The sequence below is a fragment of the Xiphias gladius genome, chromosome 21, assembly GCF_016859285.1.
Source record: "Xiphias gladius isolate SHS-SW01 ecotype Sanya breed wild chromosome 21, ASM1685928v1, whole genome shotgun sequence".
Taxonomy (NCBI): domain Eukaryota; kingdom Metazoa; phylum Chordata; class Actinopteri; order Istiophoriformes; family Xiphiidae; genus Xiphias; species Xiphias gladius.
Window position 1 is genome coordinate 11,391,379 of NC_053420.1, and position 21,786 is coordinate 11,413,164.

At 39.1% G+C, this 21,786-nt stretch overlaps 1 protein-coding gene across 1 annotated transcript in view; it reads left to right on the forward strand.

Annotated features, from left to right (window-relative positions):
* LOC120807509 (potassium voltage-gated channel subfamily D member 3-like) overlaps positions 1 to 21,786 on the forward strand; it is a 79,840-nt gene extending 58,054 nt beyond the window's left edge. Inside the window, exons 2-6 of the mRNA XM_040159648.1 lie at positions 2,545 to 2,707; positions 13,371 to 13,472; positions 18,699 to 18,791; positions 20,028 to 20,287; positions 21,549 to 21,786. Of these exons, the coding sequence (XP_040015582.1) occupies positions 2,545 to 2,707; positions 13,371 to 13,472; positions 18,699 to 18,791; positions 20,028 to 20,287; positions 21,549 to 21,786 (856 nt within the window). The remainder of the gene's footprint in view (positions 1 to 2,544; positions 2,708 to 13,370; positions 13,473 to 18,698; positions 18,792 to 20,027; positions 20,288 to 21,548) is intronic.

Below are 21,786 nucleotides of genomic sequence, written 5' to 3' on the forward strand. Positions count from 1 at the left end.
TTAAACGCGACACCCTGTTTGTGAACCTACATACTGTGAAGAGCAAAGTTTTGATTATTCCACTGTATCACCGTCGTAATGATGTCTGACACATCATAGTGGGTATGAAGTGTCAAATATTATTACAACAAAGCAGTCACAGCCAGGAGAATGTCATCTCTCATCAGCTGACAGAGAGAGAACTGAGCGAACTTTGAAATCATTTGTCTGATTGTCTGGCAGCCAAGAGCAGGACTCGGCAACAATAACAACAAGCCCTGTGGTCAAATCTCCTTCGCTTGTTAATAATCTGTCATATTTCTGACTCTCTGCCTTCTGTGCCTGCAGTGCACATCAGCCTGCCTGCCATTACTTCTGAAACAACACAAGAAAAGTTTTACTCAGAGAGAAAGACCGAATTTGAGTGTATGAAGAGAAACAAGAATATATTTTCTATTACTGCAAACGTGACCCATAACTCTGAGATCCATCATTATTAGCACATTAGGATATGTAACCCCCCCCTCAGTTACTGTTGTACGTCTGTCAAGCTCACACATCACATATGGAGTTCAATCAGGCTGCATGCCCCAGATAAATATACAGCACCATCACCATGGTTGATGATATTATTATTATGGCCTTCTAAGTGACATAATAACCATATTTCAGAGGTAGTTAGCCCCAGTGTTACATAAAGTACAGTAATGACTGAAATGTAACCCTAATTGGATGCTTAGCTCACAGAAAAACATACAAGCAACAAAGAGGCTATGATGGTTAAGATACAAAAGCCTTTGAAGATGAGGACTAACCGATGTGTTTGGAAAATTAACGCTATCTCAGGTACAATTGGGCTGGGGTTTGCCAGAGTAGTGTCAAGGGACGGAGCTGCTAATGTTATGTTACATTGCCATCTAATATAGTAGCATCCAGAACCAGCTTCAAATAACGTAGTTAGTTAATGATATGCTGCTTGTAAGCAGTTTTTCTCTATTACTGCAAACTCGACTCATAACTCTGAGACCCATCATTATTAGCACGAGGAAAGGCAAAAAAAAAAAAAAAAACCACCCCCCAAACTCTTAAAATTTGACTCTCTCTTTGTTACCCCTTAAACCATGCCAAGCTTTTGGAAATCCAAAGTCTGCCGTGCAAATTAAGGCTGCTAAACCATGACAGGAAGATAATTGTTTAGCAATGGGTCAGCTGAGAGCTGTACAGTTATATTTTACAATACACCCTGTGCATGTAAGGGTAATTTTTGCTTGATTATTCCAATGTGATCAGTTACCACGAGTCAATCCCTTTGTCATTAAAAAGGAAAAGAAAGAGCATGTCAGTTTATAATCTCTTTAACTCCTTTGTGTCATGAATTATGGTCTGTGTCATCTCTACTTTGAAAAATATTTCTAATTTTTTTCTTTCAAAGAGGATTTGAGCAATATCACGTCCCCTCTCGCACGTATTTATTCAGACAGAGCAGAAGGCTGGGTCTGTGATAATCCCCCAGCTCTTCAGTTTGTAGGTAGTAAACAGGAGGTAGGTAAGTCTTGGGATTAAAACGCTTTTAGCAATGAGAGTGGGAGCTTTGGCCGAAAAAACAACAGTCAGAAAAGTGGAAAGCCAGCAGCCACCCACGTCTGGGCCGAGAGCAGCCCTCGAGAGGCACAGTGGCCAACAGTGCAGGGAGCTTACCTGTGAAGAGTCTCATTATGTCGAACGCAGTGGAGAGGAAACTAAGAGGAGCCTGAGAGGAAAAAAAACAAAAACAAAAAAAAAGTCTTTTGACAAGTGCAAGTGTTTTAGAGAAACTTTGAGGATCAAAATCAAACTCCTCGTGCTTGATCTGTTCCGCACCAGCGACAGCCATGGCCGAAGGCATTATGTTTTCAGGCTGTCTGTCCGTCACGTTCTCATGAACGTGATATATCAGGAATGCCCTGAGGGAATTTCTTCAAATTTGGCACAAGCATTGAATTAGACTTAAGGATGCACTGACAAGATTCTGGTGATTAAAGGTCAAAGGTCAAGGTCACGTTTTTTTTGGCCATAACTCAAGAATTAGTACGGTAATTATGACAAAATTTCACCCAAATGTCTAATAGGATAAAATAATGAAGTGATGACATTTTATATCGAAAGGGTCAAAGGTCAAGTTCAATGTGACATCAATGTTCTGCTAAACCACTTTTCTGGCCGTTATTCAACACCATAACTCAGGAACAGAAGGTGGTGGTCCCTTTTAATCAATGCGGAATCTGGTGATTTACAACAGGAACTCCTGCATGCTTTGTCTACAGTAGCAGAAACAGGCCCCACAATGTCAAGGTGTATTCAAAAATGATACTCTTTTTTGATATGCCAGCTTTTTTTTTTTTAACCTCATCCAAAGTGCATTGACTTTATTGCAAATTTATTTTTTTATTTACAGTCACTGTTTTTTTCCATGCACAAGCTGAAAATGGGCATAATAACAGGTGGCCAGAAACACAACTTGTGTATCCTAATCCATGTATCTATGTAAGCACTTTGTCTAACTCTTCTCATCTGTCTCATCTCTAGGTACGGAGACATGGTGCCAAAGACGATCGCTGGAAAGATCTTCGGCTCCATCTGCTCCCTGAGTGGTGTGCTGGTGATCGCCCTGCCTGTCCCTGTCATTGTCTCCAACTTCAGTCGCATCTACCACCAGAACCAGAGAGCAGACAAACGCCGCGCTCAGAAGGTAAAATTCAGCATCTTCAGCTGCCCCATCTGCTCCTATAGGGACAGTCGGAGGTTATGTGCGGGTTAAATAAGTATGTTTGTGTCGGAGCATGTGCACATACATATTACCTGACCATCAGGAGTTCACACTCTTGATATTCAAAAGGCAAAAAGATATTATCAAGTTAATGCAGGTGAATGGGAGGTTAAGTAAAACCACTGTGTGGGTAGATACTAATGGTTGTGAATGTTTTGTTTCGGGGTATTTTTTACGAAAAGTACGGAGGACACATTTACCAACTAAAAAAAAAAGGAATGAAAATGATTTACCCCAATTAGGAAATTTACATCTGCACTGCAAATTGCTGTACTTCAATCTGCCAACATTTTTACCACACACACACACACACACACACACACGAAATTTGTTGCCCTTCAGACCCACATTATTCAACATCTCTCTTCACATGCAGACACACAGACACATACACACACACACACTTCAGATCCAAGTACTAAATGCTAGCTATCCACTCGCTACACTCAGCCTGTGGGCTTGACCTTTCTACAGGGCTAGATAAGAGTGCTATTAAGTTAGAGAGCAGCTGCTGATAGCTAATTAAGGAGGGAAAAGTCTGGTTTGAATCCACAGGCATATAAGAATTCTAGGCAACTGGTTTTCTCATTAGTATATTGCCTTCAATCGGCAGAAGTAAAACAGATGTTTTCTTTTATTCAATTCAGACACAATGGAATGAGCTCCCCCTTGCACCTTCGTGTTGTTCAGTTTGGCTTTCGTCAGGTTGAATACTGAGTGAAATCCATTTGCCCAGGAAGCACTGAAGTAGTGGGGGAAAAGGGCGAATAAACAAACAAGCATAGTGATTTTGTAAACTGGTTAGCCCAGATTAATCCTGCTGGTTTGGGGATCAAACCATTAACAGTTTACAATTTCAAATCAGCTTCTCTCATATTTAATGGAACCGCTGCACTGTTTCAAGGGAAACAAAAAAAGTGAGTTTAGATGTGTTTAATATCACAATCCCATTAAAAAAGCATATTAAGGATGGTATTTAAATTATTTTACAATATACACAATAGGCTTCACAGCTGCAGGTAAGAATGTGAAGAACAGTGTTGGAACTGATTGAACTGAATTTACTAAATTGTTACTCGATTCAAACTGTGTTTCCCAGTAATTAAATAGTGTTAGTTATTATTGGCTGATTTTTAGTTTTATTTATTTATTTATTTTTTAATAAAAAGGCAATCACACCACAAATGTTGAACAAGTAAAAATGGTGTAACATACATTACCAATAAGATTTCTATAAAAATCTTTCCATGACACCTTTATAACTTCTATTTAGTAACCTAGAGCCGGTTTCACCAGCTGTTTGTAGGTTCAAACTTCCCCCAGTTCTAACGTACGGTCGACATATCTGACCAGAAACTTCATAAATGCCGTTTGAAAATGATGTAAACCTTGAAGACTTTAAATTACATTTCGCAAAAATAGCAGATCATAACACATATTAGAAGCAATATACCAATTACATCTGATTAAATGAGCAAATAACACCAGTTAAGTTAGCATAGTCTGAATCCCTCTCATTCTAAGCTGTATGAAAACTACTAACTCTGAAACACATATCGCTCCATGTATGCAGACATAAATAAAACAAATATCTACGTTTACAACAGATAGAACTTTTGCGCCTCTATAAAATAAATAAATAAATAAAAACTATAATTTTTGGACATTATGCTAGCTTTTGCTACAGATGTTTCCCTAGCTTCAATTTTACACATTACATAAAGTTTTTAAGAGCCAAGACAATTCTCAAGTTTTAATGATACAGCTTCATTTAGTTATGTTCAGACTTAGTGTAATGGGAATGATGGACAGCTGGTGCAACCCAGTCCTGCTCACTGACTATTGAATGTTGTTTTGATATCAATATGTTTATGCAGGAATGACTAAACTGTTGGCTAGCAAAAAAGCCAATGACGGCAGGAGAGAGTGAAAGTGCTGGGGGGACAGAAGGTGAAGGGTGGTTTCTATTATATAAAGATATTTTAATATTCTGGGTTTTAATGTGGAGTGATAGTTATCGATTTACTTTAGAAAAAAAGAATATCACTAGAGATTCTGTCCAACACAACAGTCAGTCTACGTAGTTTTAATTTTTTATTTTGTGTTCATCTGTTTTTTTATTTTTCAGTAGAGATTTGTATGGGTTTCAGAGAGTACTTGCAGTTTCATTTTCATATTAAACTAATTGAACTGCTAATTACTTTAAACTGCAATTTAAGTAGGTTAACCCATAACAATTTAGAGAAAGGTGTTTGAAGTACTGTAAGGAGTAGATTATGAGTAACTGGTAATAAAAAATTCTGGTAATAAAGTCAGATGTTAGCCACTGTAATCTCGCAGCATCATGTCTAATTTAACTAACTGCCCCAGATGCAGTGGAAGCTGGTCATGAGAATCTTTCTGAGTTTTGCGACTCATCCGCTACAAATCGTTATAATACACCAAGGATATCGTTTACTTGTTGACTGGCTACAGGCGTCACACGGAAGTTGTAACATTCAAATATACATGCAACACCTCATGTTGACCTGCTTTATAGCACAAAAAACAGCAACAACCTTCTCCAAGGCTGACTCTGTACTCTACACTTCCACACGCAAACTATTGTGTTATATGGATTCTGAGGCTTTCCCCCGAAGTACATTTTTAATTTTCCTCATTCTTAGGGGTGGTAGTAAAACATGTTTTATATCACGACGGGACAGTAAAACTCCTCAGTAAGACTCATACTAATGAAGTTCTTTTGGCATTAGCAGCTCCTGAGGCTCACGCAACCCATTAAATCAGCGAGAGGGGAAACTCTGGGGTACATAACCCACTACAAATGAGGAATTAATTTACGAAAGCACTATTAAGCTGTTAAATGAAAATGAAAAAGAAATAACATTTTATTGCAGCTTTTTTGCTGTGGTCATGGAGGAACCCCTCACCGGAAATGCATTACACCAACGGACCAGAATCAACATTTTATGAGCAATACTGGCCGAATATCTGTTTTGTTAACTGATCTTATACGTATGACAGATATTAAATTAATCCAACACTAGACCCTATTGTTCCCTGAATCAGTCAGATGGATCGATAGGGCAGTGAGTGGGTCAAAGTGTAGAATTTACTCAGATAAGTAATATTAGAGTTGTTGAGAAAGGTGCATTTAGTAGCTGCTCTGGAGATTTTCTATCTTTCTATCATATCATTTCTATCATATCATTTCTATCCTAACATCCACATGTCATGGTATTGTGGATGTTAAAATTTCCTTTTATTTAATTTATTTTTGAGCATTTTAAGGAGTCAGCTTTAAGCCAACATGATCAGCCCTCAAACGTCAGAAATTCTAAAATCTACAATCGTGACTTAAGAAATAACTTTGAGCCTCAATCCCACACAGTTAAGATCAATAAGACAGAACCTTATTTATGCCAAAGGAAGTACGTATATACATATAACATACATACCTACATAGTAAAATAAAAAATAGAAAATAACCTTATACACGTGTAAAAAAAAAAAAAAAAAAAAAGGAGGTGTAAATTGGACATGAGTGCAACGCATAAAAGAAAGTATTACATTGGTATAAATTTGAAGCAATGTAATAACTGTACAGAAAGGTGTATTTATGTTGCAACTGGAAAGGTTATGGTTAGTTACAGCTCTAAATACTGTAATCTTCTCCCAAAGAAAGGGTATCCAGGGTAGTACGGTACGTTTTAGACGTGCATAGGAAACCTGGTGCTCAAGCGTGCAGGAGCTGCTTTGCTGGACTAGTCAGTGTAATTTTCTGTTCTTACTATGTATTTATCTAGTAAATACCCACAACTACAAAAGGTTTCCTAATCACCAAGACATTTAACGGGCACCTTTGAGCTATCTGTATTCACCAATGCACAAAAAAAAATCCCCCACTACAACCATATGTTCTCTTTATTTTTCCCTGTAGAATGAATCTGAGAACAGAACGAGAAGAAGGAGAAGCAGAAAAAGGGGGAAACAAGGAGATCTTTTTTATATTAACGCTGTTCATCCGTTTTCCCTCCATCTTATACTGCATTTCTGCTGGCCGTCCCTTCCTCTTTAGGTCTCATTCATCTTCATCCTTTAACAACAGGCTGCTCCCGGCTCCCATTGCAATTATGTAGTCATCTGGGGATTTGACTTTACAAAAAGGTCCTCTCATGTACCCATCGTAGCTTCACAGTCAGAAAATAGAAAGTAGAGAATCTAAATTGGATTTAATGATAGTCGTTCCCTACTAAATATCGTGTGTGTGTGTGTGTGTGTGCGCCTGCCTCTGTGTAGAGTACAGTGTCTCCTCATCATGTTCAGTCAACCACAGAGGGCATAACAAGCCAGAGAAAAAAACCCTTGATACTGATGTTCTTAATTCCCTGATAAGGCAAAAAGAAAAGTTCCCCAGAAGAAGAAGACAGATTTCTTTTTTTATTCCTGCACAAATCAGCAGTGCAGCACCAGCGGGACCATGGTGAGTGTCGAGGCAATAAATGGGCTGAGGTCACACTGGTAATGGGACAGCAAAGTCCAGTGGAGCTCCACTGAGAGATGGCAGGTTGTCGAGTAGGAAAAAAAAGGCCCAAGACCGCGACGTGAGGGCAAAACAAGACAATAGGAGCAAGAAGAGAAGGAGGGAAGGAGGTGAGGGGCTGAATTAGGTAAAGGAAAGAAAAAAGGTCTCTATGCGGAGTAGTTTCAAGGTTCACTTATATTAAAAGGTGACCATTTCGTGTTTTTCCCCCTGGATTGCGGCACACTGGTTGTTTGACTGTCGGTGGTGATCTTGGAGCATATAGCTTGATTTGCTTGGTTGGTCAGAGTGTTGAGAAAGCCCATTAGGACTATCTTAGAAAAGACTGTAACTTTAGTTAATATGTTTACCTCAAAGAAGTTCTCCAGCCATGAAATACTTCCTCATCACCCTTTAGGAGGCATTTACCATTAGAGACGAGTTTTGTGAATCAATGAATTCATCCTATAAAATAAAATATTACCTGTAGCCAAAGCCTGATATGTTATTCCTCGTTTCCTCCATTGTCATCCAAAAACTTTGAAGTACTCTACACATCATTGAGCCACACAGGGAACTGGGTGACGCATTCCCTATTCTCATCCAGATAATTTGGTTCTTTAAAAGCAGTCTGAGGATTGATTTGTTCATCCTAATTGATGTTATCTTATGCTTTTGCTTTAAATAAAGCTAAATTGAGTAGAGTGTTGAAATAGTGATCAGTGTTTCCACTGTTTCCACACTTTTATCGCTGTTAGTCTTCGGATATTACAAGTGAATCTGGACAGACCACAGGTGATGGTAGACGCATGATTGGTGAGGTTCTCCCACACAAGAATTTTTTAACGTGATAATCTCTGGTTTTCAATTCATTGACTTTAAAAAAATGCCTTCAAATCAATTTACTGGTCATAAAAAAATACACAATGATCAATTTATGATTTTAAATCATAAAAACAACTATTTATGTACAGCTTTTTGCTTTTTATTAAATTTGCTTAAATCAGTGCCAGATTGTTGATTTAACAGATCAGGTTAAGGATTATCTGCCCGATTTTCTGATGTGTGTAGATGCAAAGCTACACACTAAGCTAAACACACTTCCAATAAAAGGCTGAAGACAGCAGACTGCCTTTGAAATAAGTGATAATCCTAAACTTGATATGGAAATGTTACCATACTAAAATCTTGTTAAAAAAAAAAAAAACCTTTAATTGCATGAACAATTTAAGGCAAAGTGAGTTCTTCAGTTAATCATTTTATAAGTTTTAATGTTCAAGATTATGTTATGTTATTTTGCTTACAGCATAGCAAAATATGGATTTTATTTTTATTTATATTTTATCATGTGTAAGTACAGGTAATTCAATTGTGACAGTGACATCAATAGATCATAATAATTTCTCAATGACCTGCATGTTATCATCAAAAATCATGATAATATTGATTATTTTTTTCATTATATCTTCAAACAAAAAAAACAAAAAACAAACAAAAAAAAAATCTTTGTCATGATCCTCTAACTGTAAATAAACTGCTCTTATCCAGGTTTGGGCTTAAAGGCTTCTTGTTGTCAACCGCCAGAGCAACAAGATGAACCCAGATGAATTTTAAACCAGCATTTAAGAACCAAAAAATTCAGACTCATGTCAAATAGTCGACAGTCTAGTCTGGATAACTCTGTTATGCATGTACAAAGAACGGGTCTCTGTTTAAATACTGGTGCACCAAACTGTTTCAGTCATATTTCCAATGAAGACAAAGAGTAGGAACAACAAAGCTTCATTTTGTCTCTTTGGAGTTTAGAACAAACTTTAAGTTAATAAGATCTGGAGGTCAACAAAAGTAGACCATTACTTGGAAAAAGCCTGGATTGCAGTAGAGCCAATGGCATACATGATGGTATTACAGTATAAAAATGGACACTGCAATACTCAGTTGGAAATTTTTTTTTTTTTTAACTGCAGGGGGGGGCTAATATTGCTACTTCTGTGACACCTTTATCAGCCATTTGGAGACTTGATCTTAAACAATTGTGACTTAAGACCTGCCTCAAAACTTCAGACTGACTTTAAACTTGATCAAACTTGACTTGTTCACAACCATAGACTTCAGAAAAAGTCAAATCTCATCAGTTCAGAATGTGGTCAGAGTAAAGGTTTCCTAGAAAAGGACTGGGCTCAATGGACCATTACAGAAGACGGGATGCTCATCAGAACATCTTGTGCTCACCGAAGGATCAGAGGTAGTTATTCTTTCATATTTTTTCCCCTCCTTGTGTTATGTAGAGCTTTTGATCAATAAGAAAAGCAGGCAGCGCACGGCAGCGCTTTCACTTGAAAATTCATTCACTCTTTAACTAGAACTGTGGGGAAAAAAAGAGCTCCTTTTTCCCCGCCTTTCTCTCCATTTGACATACTGCATACGAGCATAGGCAGTCGTTATTATTACATCTCAGTCTCTAGCATTTCTCACACCTTCACAGGTATCTACAGTTTGACTGAATTTCTGAAGCATCCAAGCTAATTCCATTACTTTTGATTCACGTCTGGGAGGCAGATACTGCTCCGACTGTCTCCTGTTTCTGAAATGCATTTCTGGGGGAGAAAAAGCAGTCGCACAAGCTTAAAGAAGGCCTCTTACCTTACATGTCTAGAAGCACTTGAGGCAGTTGTATATCATATAAATTCATCCCAATATCCGCTTCATTTTAAGAACTTCCCACTATGATTTCTCTCGAATTTCCTGTTTGTCTCTCTCTGTCTCCTTCGCTCTGTTCTCATACTTATCGTTTAACCGATTTTCCGTTTATTATTTATGTCTATTTGCTACACAGAGAGGAGGATATAAGTGTAAAAAGTTGAACTCAATGTTAATTTTTTTTTCACCCGTCCTTTTAAGAGTGGAATAAACAGATAAATGTTGGTAAACAGGCTTTGAACTGTAATTCATTTTAAATTCAGCAGACAGGTGCATTTTCACAAACTCCTCAGCCTCTCATGGGCAGAATCAGCACTAATGCAGTAAACCATCCATTAGCTGTGCATCTCTTTCGTTGACAGACTACATCAGCAGGTGGACTTGGATTCATTCGCATTTATATTTTTCCAAGTTTCAGTGTAGTTCATGTTCTCTATTTCTTTTCCAGTTGATTGAATAATGATAATTTTCACCATGTCCCATTTTGAAAGGATCCATTTGAAATGTTTTAGACTGAGAGGTCCTGCAACTTGTTTCAAAAATTTCCATTTCAAAGAGATATTTTTCATTATTTATTTGGATCATCATGAGTTTGAGTTAGTTAGTCTTCCTACGGTCCACATCAAATTATGACTAAAAGCCAGCAAGCAGGTTAGATTAACACTGTATCAATGGAACACAGTACAGCAGAACTAAAGAGAAAATAAGCGTCAAAAAATATGTGAACTTATTTCACAAATGAGAGTGAGAATAATAATAAAAAACCTTTTTTTTCCTGTTGTAGATAAAGTGCAAACTGGTGAAGCAATTTCTGATAGGCTGTTGTTAGTCCACTGTCTGAAGGCTCCGGATATGGCCATGATCGTTCACGACTATAATCACTGACACCTGACGCTGACCTACAGTCATTTAGGTTCAGTGTTTATTTCCTGGTGTAATCTGACATCTCTCGTGAGTGGGCAGACTTTTTAAACTGACTAACATTATCAACTCAGCTAGTAGTCCAAAATTTTGTTTTATGGAAGCTGTGATAACTTGGCTGTCAGTGTATGATATGATCAGAAAAAAAGTTGGATTGCTTATGAAACTCGCCTCGGGTGTTATCCCTGCTTGTAGGGCTACCAGACCAATAAATTATAAAACATTTTGGCTAGCTAGGCTAGTTTGGTGTCTCTAGCCAAGGGGAGGCACAACTTAGCTATCATTGCTAACGGTTTAGCTGGTTACAGTGCAATGCAAAGTACGTTAGCTGTATATAACTTATGCTCTGCTCATATCATGTCAGTGTAACTAGAAACTCAAAGAAATTTACACACCTTTTCCCATGAGAGGATGTTTGTGCTTCAGCTTCAGCCCCTTTACCAGTAAAAAAATTTAACTGTAGAATTGACAGAAACATGTCAGCCAATAAGACACAAGCATTACCATTATTCTTCCTATAAACCCTCTCATTGGTCTTGCGTCCGTTCACTGAAGATAAAATACATCATCCTGTTCATTAAAGATCCAAAATTACAACACTGCAGCCATCTTTTACTGACTCTCTGTTTTGTAGTGACAAACTGCTCAAAGTGGAGAATTATTCGTGGCTAAAGAGAAAATCTTCAGGGCAACAGCCCCAAAGTGCCCAGGTCAGGCGATGCCTCCATCATAATCGATTAATCTGACACTTTTTTCTTTATTAATCAATTAGTTGTTTCGTCTATATAGTATCAGAAGCTAGTGAAAAGTGTACTCTTGTGTACTTTTGATCTCGTGTTGTTCTTCATTGTTTGGGCTAGGCCCCTTAGCTCCAGTTACACTAAATCCTATGATATTTTTGATATTTTACACAATAGTGTGCTTCCAATTTGTGGCAACAGTTTGGGGAAAGCCCTTTCTTGCTTTAGTATAACGAGCATAAAGCCAGATCCACACAGAAATCATTAACAGAGTTTGGTGCGGAAGAACATGTCTAGCCTGCACAGAGCCATTACTTCAACCCCTATTTGACACCCTTGGGAGAAACCGGAACGCAAACTGCAAGTCAGGTCCAATCGCACAACATCACCACTGCTCTTATGGCCGAATGGGAGCTAAAGGAACCTGCAGCCACATTACAAAAGCTTGTGGAAATATTTCCCAGAGGACTGGAGGCAGTTATGGCAGCACATTAGTGCCCATGGGTTGGAGGTACATGTTCAACAATCATATATGGGAGTACAGTTTGGGTGTCCACATATTTTTGGCCATGTAGTGAATGTTGCTGGGTAATACTTGTCAGGGAATTTTTTGCTGGGTTACACAGGTCAAGCATGGGCCGTGAAGTCTCAGGCGAAACAGCAGCAAATCTTTCTGAAAGGCACACTGTCCTCTCTCCTTGAAACGTTGGGCAATTCTCTGGGTTTATTTTGGGGAAAACAGAGCCATTCTGAGAGAAGTGAAGCAGCATTGCTGTAGTAGCCAAGGTCAAAGAAGATTAAGCTGTTTTTTCCTGCCTAGATGCAATAGATTAGGGTCTGCTAGAATCCATGGGCATAGCTGGATAATAGTGGCTCCAGACCAGGATGCACTGATGTTATACTGAAGTTTACGTTCAACGTGACCTAAACTAACACGGGTAAAAACATTTGACCTGTTTACAGAATAACGAACCAATAGACTAACTCCACAAACTGTGCAGGCATTGATCTTGACCATTTCTGGGCTTAAAGTATTCGCAGCATAATCTGTAGGGGTTAAAAGCCTGAGCACAGGGGACCGGGCTTCAGAATGAAGAAGGCATCATGCACATAAACTTCTATTGATAATTTCTCCATTCTCCTTGGACAAGCTCCAATAAATATTTTTAGCATAAGACATTTTGGGCTCCTTAACAGTTTCTTCACGGATGAGTTCGCCAATGATCAGCAAAATCTCCAAAATATTATTTAAGGCAGAAGTCCAGTAAAAGTTTAATTTATATAGCTTAATATCACAAAGGGATTTACAATCTGCACCGCATACGACACCCTCTGTCCTCCGACCCTCAATTCAGATAAGGAAACTACCACAAAAATAGGGGGAAAAAAATTGAAGAAACCTTAGAAGAGCAACAGAGGGAGGATCCTTCTTCCAAGATGAAAAGATTTTGTGTATAAGAAATAGACAAAAATAGCCCAATTACAATATCAGAAAAAAGAAGCTCTATATAGTTCCATTCTCATACATAAAGAAAGAAATCTTAAATTGTTGGGGTAAAAGAAGTACAGTAGTAGCTGTGAAGATTACTACAGAGTTTGGGTGTTGAGTTGCAGATTCTCACCATTAAATAAGGCATTAGTCATCTTCTGTGACCTCCCGCCCACCCTGTCTGATGCTGTGACTTCTTCCTCCCACGCCCAGAAAGCCAGACTGGCCAGGATTAGAATAGCCAAGTCCGGCAGCGCCAACGCCTTCCTCCAGAGCAAACGCAACGGACTGCTCAACGAACTGCTGGAGCTGACGGTAAGAAAGGCCCCTGAACCTCTGAACACTAAGAACCACTAACAGCAAAGTGGACGAGATGATTACTGGGAAGTAATTTCATATGTGTTCGATAAAAGTGTCAGCAGATTGTATTTCAGTAAGAGAGATTAATCATATTGTTCCTTGTCAAACACCAATCCACTAATTATTATAGTTCACTGCGACTCAATAGCTTGGAAGTAGCAAGTTGACATCTGCAGTACACACATACAAACATCTACACACCCCTACAAAATGACAAACAATTACTGCCATAATTAACCAAATGACAATTTAAAAGTCATTTAGAGGCTACAAAATAGCAGCAGAAGTTGAAGTCATTACATTTTTGCGTAGCATGGATGATAGGAGAGGCGTTACGCCAATAATCCTATATGCAGGTGTAATCCATTTAATCATACAAAGTACTTTACCTAGCTGTCTATCAGTTCTAGACTTGGTTCGATCTTTGTCTGTGAAAGTGCTCAGACAACAGGTTTGCTGAGTAGCTTGTGGTGATAATTAGATGGTTAGCGCATTAAAAGAGGCTGCAGCACACTTTGAAAATGCACCAGAGGTCAATGAGGCAGTGGAGGACACTAATTCTGTATATGCCCTCACACATACCTTTACCTACAAGACAATGCTTCCATCTTACCTCGTCTTTATACTTATAAAGAACTATGGTGTTCTATTCTGTTCACAGAAATACCTTAAACCTACAATAACTGTTTTTCAGCCGATTGGTGGCAACAGAAACAAACTGTAAATACGACACAGACATGTTATCAACTTATGAAGCTGACATGGCAAATTTGTTAGCAAACATTTGCCACATCCAGCAGACACAGAGCAACACTAGTATTTATTCAAAGTCATGTCTCTGACCACCTAGCAAATGTAAGTCAGTTAGCAGGGCTCTGTCCAAAATACCCCCCCCCAAAAAAAAAAAAAAAAACCCCTACCAACACCTCTAAAGTTCACTAATGAATGAGTTATATTTCATTCATTTAATTCACAGACAAGCAAAAATGTAAAAACAACACATTATGGTTTAATGGGGCGTTACTTGAGGTTACCCATTTGCCAAACAACCAGTAGGTTTCTACCAAAAAAATAGAGAACGTTCCCTGTAAAACTCAGAACATTTTGGATTTTTTTAGATTTCTGTTTGTGTTCGGATTAAAAAACTGAGATACAACAAGTTACTTAGTAGACTTTAGAGATTAACTTTACAGTAGTTTTGAACTTTGGACAGAGCCAGGTTAGCTTTCCCCCCTGCTTTGAGTTCTTACGCTAAGCTAAGCTAAGCTCATTTCCACCTGGCTCTAGCGCCATATTTAGCGCACAGACATGAGAGTGGTATCAATCTTCTCATCCAAATCTTGGCAAGAAAGCAAATAAGCCTATTTCTCAAAATGTCTAGCTATCCTTTAAATGAAACGTTCTTTATGTCCACTTCTTATGTCCACTTGTAGACATCAACCATCCACCACTATGTTCTCCTTCAATTTCATTCTTCCTTTTGTTTTCTTTTTTTTTTTTTTTTTAAACTTGTCACCACTGTGGAAAAATGTGTTTGGCAGTGCATGAGCAAATTGCCTATATCCTTCCCATCCAGTCCATCACTCTTGCTTTCAGTCACACACTCCCCTCCTTGCAGATGGTTACTAAAATCAATTTGGATCTAATCGAGTCCAGTGTGAAAGCTCATGGGTGTCTGGAAGCGGTTAGAATTATCATATAAATGCCATCTGTGAGTGCTGAGCAACCCCCACCCCTCTGCCAGTGTCCTAGCACATCAAATTATAGTGGTGTCACTGCTGTCAGTCAGTCAATCGCGCTGCGTGGGTCTGGGATAGGAGTGAGTGGGGATATATGACAAAATGACTGGTTCTCTCATAGCCTATAGTTAGATTAGAAGTTCACTGCTGGTCTCTTTCAGTTTTCCCTGAAGGCTATTTTTTGTTTTTAATTTCCTTACGGCTATTTATTTGATACACAGATCGCAAGATCATTATCATAAAGGTGATTTGTTGATAATCCTGTCAACTTTTATGATAACCTTGTATTAAAAAAGGCAGCACAGCTTTATCCCTTTAGGTGCTGTGTACTTAATTTTCACTTTTTCACTTAAGAGTGACAGGATTTCTTCATTTTCTTAGCCTGTTCCAGACCTATGAATCACTGCCCACACCACAGATTTTTTTCCAGTGATTCACAGAGGTCTGGTGTTGTGCTAACTGACAACAAATAACCAATCAGATCTTTGTAAGGAAGGAGCGAGGGAATCAATCACATCATGTTTCTGTGCCAGTACCAGAAAAATAGTAACAAATGTAGATAAGATCAGCAAAGCGTTAGGAGAAAGCAGTGGGCAATATGGATAAAATCCTTTATTGTGAAGTCGTACATTTTCTGGAAAATCAATTGAAAAACTGTTGATCGATAAAATAGCCAGATGGGAAGATGTGTTTTTTGACTAATACAGCAAATTAAATGATTGGCCAAAAAAAATGTTCCTCATCACATTGACGCAGAAATCATACAAACCATAAAGCACCCAGAGATGTTATAGGACAAGATTTCTGATGGTTGACAAATTTATATGGTTTCACTGTTTACATCGTGATATGTCCCACCCATCAAGGGTTGTTTTAAGCTGACTTTCAGAAATAATAACTCTTAAATTGAGTGAATGAAATGAGTGAATGAAATGGGGAAATTCAGTCTGATTATCAAGAAAACGATCGATCTTGTTTTTTGTAACAGCAGCACGTTTCAAGAACATCACAACTATGGTTGGACAATATGATGATCAAAGTTGGGCACATTATTAGAAAACTGCAATCAATTATTCATTACACATTGCTTATTTAAAAAAGAATTATAGTACTTTACTCATTACTGAGCAGCAAAAGTAATGTGTTTCATTGCTTTCCTTACTCAGATCAGGTAAAAGGTGCCTTTAAAACAGCTCCAAAGCTTCCACAGCCACACGTCACATCTGTCGTATTTAATGTGTCTGGAAATATAAAAAGGAGACAATGTGGTTTTACAGGCAGCATTACAATTTGGAGGGATTTACTGACCACCCAGCAGCAAGCTTAGCCTCCTCCGTGACTGCACACAGCTCCCCAGAAATCCCAACCTCACAGAAAGTCCATCCGTTGTGCCAACCTAGTGTGTCCTGGACCAGTCTCTCCACTAAACGTGGGCTAAACTGATATTAACCCAGCGGACAGCAAACAAGCAGACTCCCGACTGTCAAACTAATGGAGCGTTACTGGGATTAGGAACTCTGATGGAATTACTGAATTTCAAATTTTTTCCCTTACTCTACTCATTACTGAAATATGCTATCCCATTACGGTAATGCACCACTGCCCAACACTGATGATGATATACTTCATGAGACAATAGAAATTTGTCCATCCCCAGAGTCGAATATACCAAAAGTACCTATCTCATCGTGGGTGATTCTGCACACCAATGAGGGGAACAGATTTATGGTAATATGGGATTTTAAGGTGCACATTTACATTATCTGTCTGATGAATAGTGTTGATCCAGGGCTGAATACTACAAATCACTGTATCAATATCTCCTGGAAGTCGCATTTCATTTACGTCAGAGATAAAGTTTGTTTTTAGAAGGATGTTCAAAGTACAAACTCCCTGGAAATCTTCCTAAAACTGGGGGGAAAAACAAATATGTCAGGCAGCTATAAAGTAACAAGAAACATAATTAATCACAATAAAGAAGGTGTCCTTCATTTAAGTCAATAATGAAAGATCATCCAAAAAAATAAATAAATAAATAAAAAAAAATCAGAAAATCAAAGACGATGGATCTGTGACTGAAACAGCCAAGCTCCGGGAGATGGTCATGCAGAACCATGATATGGTCCTGGATACAGGCTATTTAACACTGTACCTTGATTCGTCAGGTATTTAATTTATTTGGGGGCGATGAGCCCAAAAGTCAATAACCCATTTCGTTATTTTGTCTATACTATATCTCTTATTAAAATAGTAAGTAAAAGAAAGTTCCTCCAGTGGCCACATCTTTGCAATTGGGTTAATATGATCAGGTTCACATTACAGTTGAACTGTAGCAAATCAGGTTTTTGCTTACATGGTAAGAACTTTGAGCCTCAACTGTAGGTCTCAGTCTCTAGCTATACAATATCTTTGATGGTGCCTAAGCTAGAGGGTAAATCCACACATCGAGACATCAGAGGTCGTGCTGTTTTCATGCTCTCATCACTGTATTGTTCATGTGTCTGGAATCTGAATGAGGAGTCCTTGGGCTGGATCGCCTCCTACCCAATTCCTCTGAGTAACAATGTGCGCTGCAGGGAGAGAATTAATTTGTTTTCAGTTTTCATGTTACTTGGCAATTGTGAATACTCTGAGACTAAGCTATATTGGAGCCTGAGCTTTGAAACCAACTCCCATTTGGAGAAATACCAAGAAATGGTTCCATAAGTTTCTGTTTGTGTTTTTTCTCAACTCTGCTGTTTTCCCTCTTTCTGAAGCATCCTACATCAATAACTGTTGGGCTGCGTGAAGAATTAAATAACATTCAGTGGTAACTACATAGATAAGTAAGCAAAAACATCAATTCTAAAACTGTTTTATTTGTTAAAATAAACTTGAAGGTGAAGTTATTTTGCAGAATGCTTACCAAACCAAAGGAATTAATGGGGCTAATGACACAAAAGATTCACCATAGAGAAACTAAATAAAAATAAAAAAATTAAAAATAAAACACTTGCCAAGGCAGGCCCAAGGCTGAGGGATCAATTCACACCTAGCAGAAATGTGATCCATTATATAACTAATTGGCTTGTAAATTATTTGAAAGCCAACAGCAGTTGTTGGCTACCTCCTCATAATGGAAATGAGGGGGAAGTCAACAAGCATGATGCGAGACAGTTCGGTAGAAAATGAGGTACATGAAGCAAAATGAAAGCAACACACCACTGACTTTTCATCACTGATGACAAAGCTCAATATCAGATTCATTTCAGCAACATGTTCACTATGCACAGAGTGATGCACGCCCGGTGTGGCTGAGTGACTTCAGTGATCGACAGGGCTACACCAACATGCCTTGATTAATTTGTCAACACTTAGCAACTGTGTGTGTGTGTGTGTGTGTGTGTGTGTGTGTGTGTGTGTGTGTGTGTCTGTGTGTGCGTCTGTGTGTGCATCTACTCAGGGTACAGAGGAGGATGAGCAGAAGCTGAGTAAGTCCACTTCTCTGTTAGAGAGCCAACACCACCACCTACTGCACTGTCTGGAGAAAACCACTGTGAGTGCACATTTCTCACTTTGAGAGATTCCAACACTTACGACTCATATGCCCACTACTTACACTACCGGTCAAAAGTTTGAAAACACCTTGGCTTTTCCAGCTGTTATTTAAATTGACATTATTCAGTGTCTCAGTGTTTCTGAAATTAAAGCACAGAAAAAATAAACCAAAAAAAAAATAAACACACTCGCAACGTTCTCTCTACAATGGAAATGAAACATTGTTCAGAAGGTTTGTCCCAACGCTTTTGCAGAAGTTTCCAAAAATGTGTTCCACTTGCAGGTCGCTTTGCTTTCACCTTCTGTCCAGTTCATCTCAAACCGGCTCCATGTGGTCTAAGTCTGGAGACTGTGCTGGTCTTCCATCATGTGAAGCCTCTGTCTAGTTCTGTGCTTCTAATGTTTTGGGTCATTATTTTGTTGTAGGATAAACCCTTGACCGGCCAGTCTGTCTTCCTTTGTTACTCGCCTTTTCCTCACCATACACACATTTTTTTATACATACATACATACATACATACATACATACATACACACACACACACACACACACACACACATATACATATACAGTACATTTGTAGCACAAGCCAAATTGTGAGGTTTAAAGGATGCATTCACTGTCATTAAAAGGACTGTACCCTGATAATAATTTATACCACTCCAGACTTTGAAAGTTGCCTTGTCACAAGCTTGTACTTGGACAATGGCTTACCCTGTAGCTCCCAAATCCTCCAAAGCACGTCTAAAAACTCCAGGGAGTTTCATGACGCTCAAAAATGTCGATCACCATGACAGTGATGTTTTCCCTCTTGTATAATCTGTGCTTCAAAATTGGTTGGCTAAAATGCTTCACAATGTTTACGTGTCATTCTGACAGATTTCAATAGACATGTGGGTTTTCTCACTAAAGTGTAGAATTTTATAGCTACTGGTGTTGTACAAAAGGTTTAGGGCCTGTATAAAACAGTGACACTGAATCTGCCCTCCAGTCAGTCAACAAATACTAAATAGGCTATATGCATGAGTTTGTAAATGATAGTTTTACTATTAGTTTACTATTATAATCACTATTAATTATTTGACTTTGGTGCAGTCTATTTATGTGTTAAATTTGATATATCACTCAAGGCATCAAGTCCCACGAGTCTGTCTTTTATTTACTTTATGTTTTCCTCTCTTCCCCCCCGTTTTTCCATCATCCATCATCCATCATCCTATTTCTTCTCCCCAGGCTCATGAGTTTGTGGACGAGCAGATGTACGAGCAGAACTGTTTAGAAACAGCGCTGCAGACCTACCCTTCACGCAGCCCCTCTTTATCCAGCCACGACAGCTCCGTGGGCACCTGCTGTGGCTGCAGGGTAAAGAGAAACACTCCTCTGCCCAATGCCAGCACGCCCTCCGCCCATCCCATACCAACACACCAGGGTCCCCTGCAGGAGCTGAGTGCCATCCACATACAGTGTGGTGACCCACCCTCACACACCACCAGGTGAATCTCGGCGGCAGAAACACGCACAGGCATGCCAGCAGCCTCAAACGGGAGACAGACGTTTGGAGCCCGGGTTGTTAGCAGAATAATGACAACTTTGTGAGGGGAATACTGAGCTGCCCACAATATTTCCACTTAAAGGATCAGTTCACCCAAATTACAGAATTACATACTTTTTTTACCTGCTCCGAGTGGCGTAAGGCCAAGCTGAATGTTGCGGTTTTATCTGCCAAGGTACTGAGATGCTCTATCCTCCTCTGTGCTCCTCAGAGCATTGAAAAGGTACGCTTGAAAACTTTGTCAGTAGTCTGTCTTTTTCAGAAACAACATCCCAACTCTGGATATTCAACAGGAATTTTTTTTTTTTTTGGGGTATAAAGTTGTGTGGAAGAATTTTGAGAAAATCCCTTGAAGTGGCAACTGTGCTATTGTGAGTTAATTCAAATAACTTCAGAGGATAGGCAACGTCTGCTGATCTACCCTCCACTGCATGAGGAAAAGATGAATGAAATTAAAACAAGATACCTAGATCCCTGCATGAGACACATGTCAACATATCTCTTGTGGCTCCAGATTGTCTGTGCATACAGGGAATGTCCTGTTTTCTCCTACTAATGACAGTGAGGTCTATGGATTGTCCCGAGTTACCGGGACATGGTTTCTTGGGAGATAATTTTTCTGTTTTTAAGTGCTTTGAGCGCCACAAACACAATCGCATTCACTTCTTTCCGCGGCAGATCAAAACTGAAACTATGTGCAAGGCTAGATACAACTAAAGGTGGGGTAAGAAAAAATGTCTTTAGTAATTTGGATGAACTGACACTTTAAACAGGTAAAGAAAAATATATAATTAATTAACAATAACAGTTAATGATAAGTTAACTGATGACTGTAACAAACAGTAATAGATATAAAATAACATGCAGAGTGATTCACTTTATTATCATGTGGGTGCCAGTGGATGTCTAGGCTTCATAATATGCAGCAGTGGAGGAAATGTCTGGAATACTTATTTATGGGGTCCTGCAGGGTTTCTTTTGTTATTATTTTTTAATGGTTCAAATTCGATGTGTTCATGGAACAGTCTGGGACAATAACATCTAAACAGTGTTCTCTCAAACGTGACTGAGTGTAAAGTCAAGATTAACTGTGGTGGCCACACACCATCAAAGACAAAATGCTGCGTTCACTGAGCCTGCACATAGTCTGGGTAGATGTACATTATACAGCAGGTTATAGTCTCTCTGTTTTTCTCCTGTAGTCGTTCAAACCTCAACCTGAAAACCGATGACAGCGGCAGGATCAACTGCAAAGGCGGCCGAATCACCACAGCAATCATCAGCCTCCCGACGCCCCCCGCTCTGACCCCTGACGGCGACGGGCTCCACGGTCCACCGCAGAGGAGGCCGCCCCCACCCCCGGGTCACGCTGCAGCCCCGAGCATCCAGACCACAACAAGCTCAGATGGCACCAACATCATCAAAGTCTCTGCTCTGTGA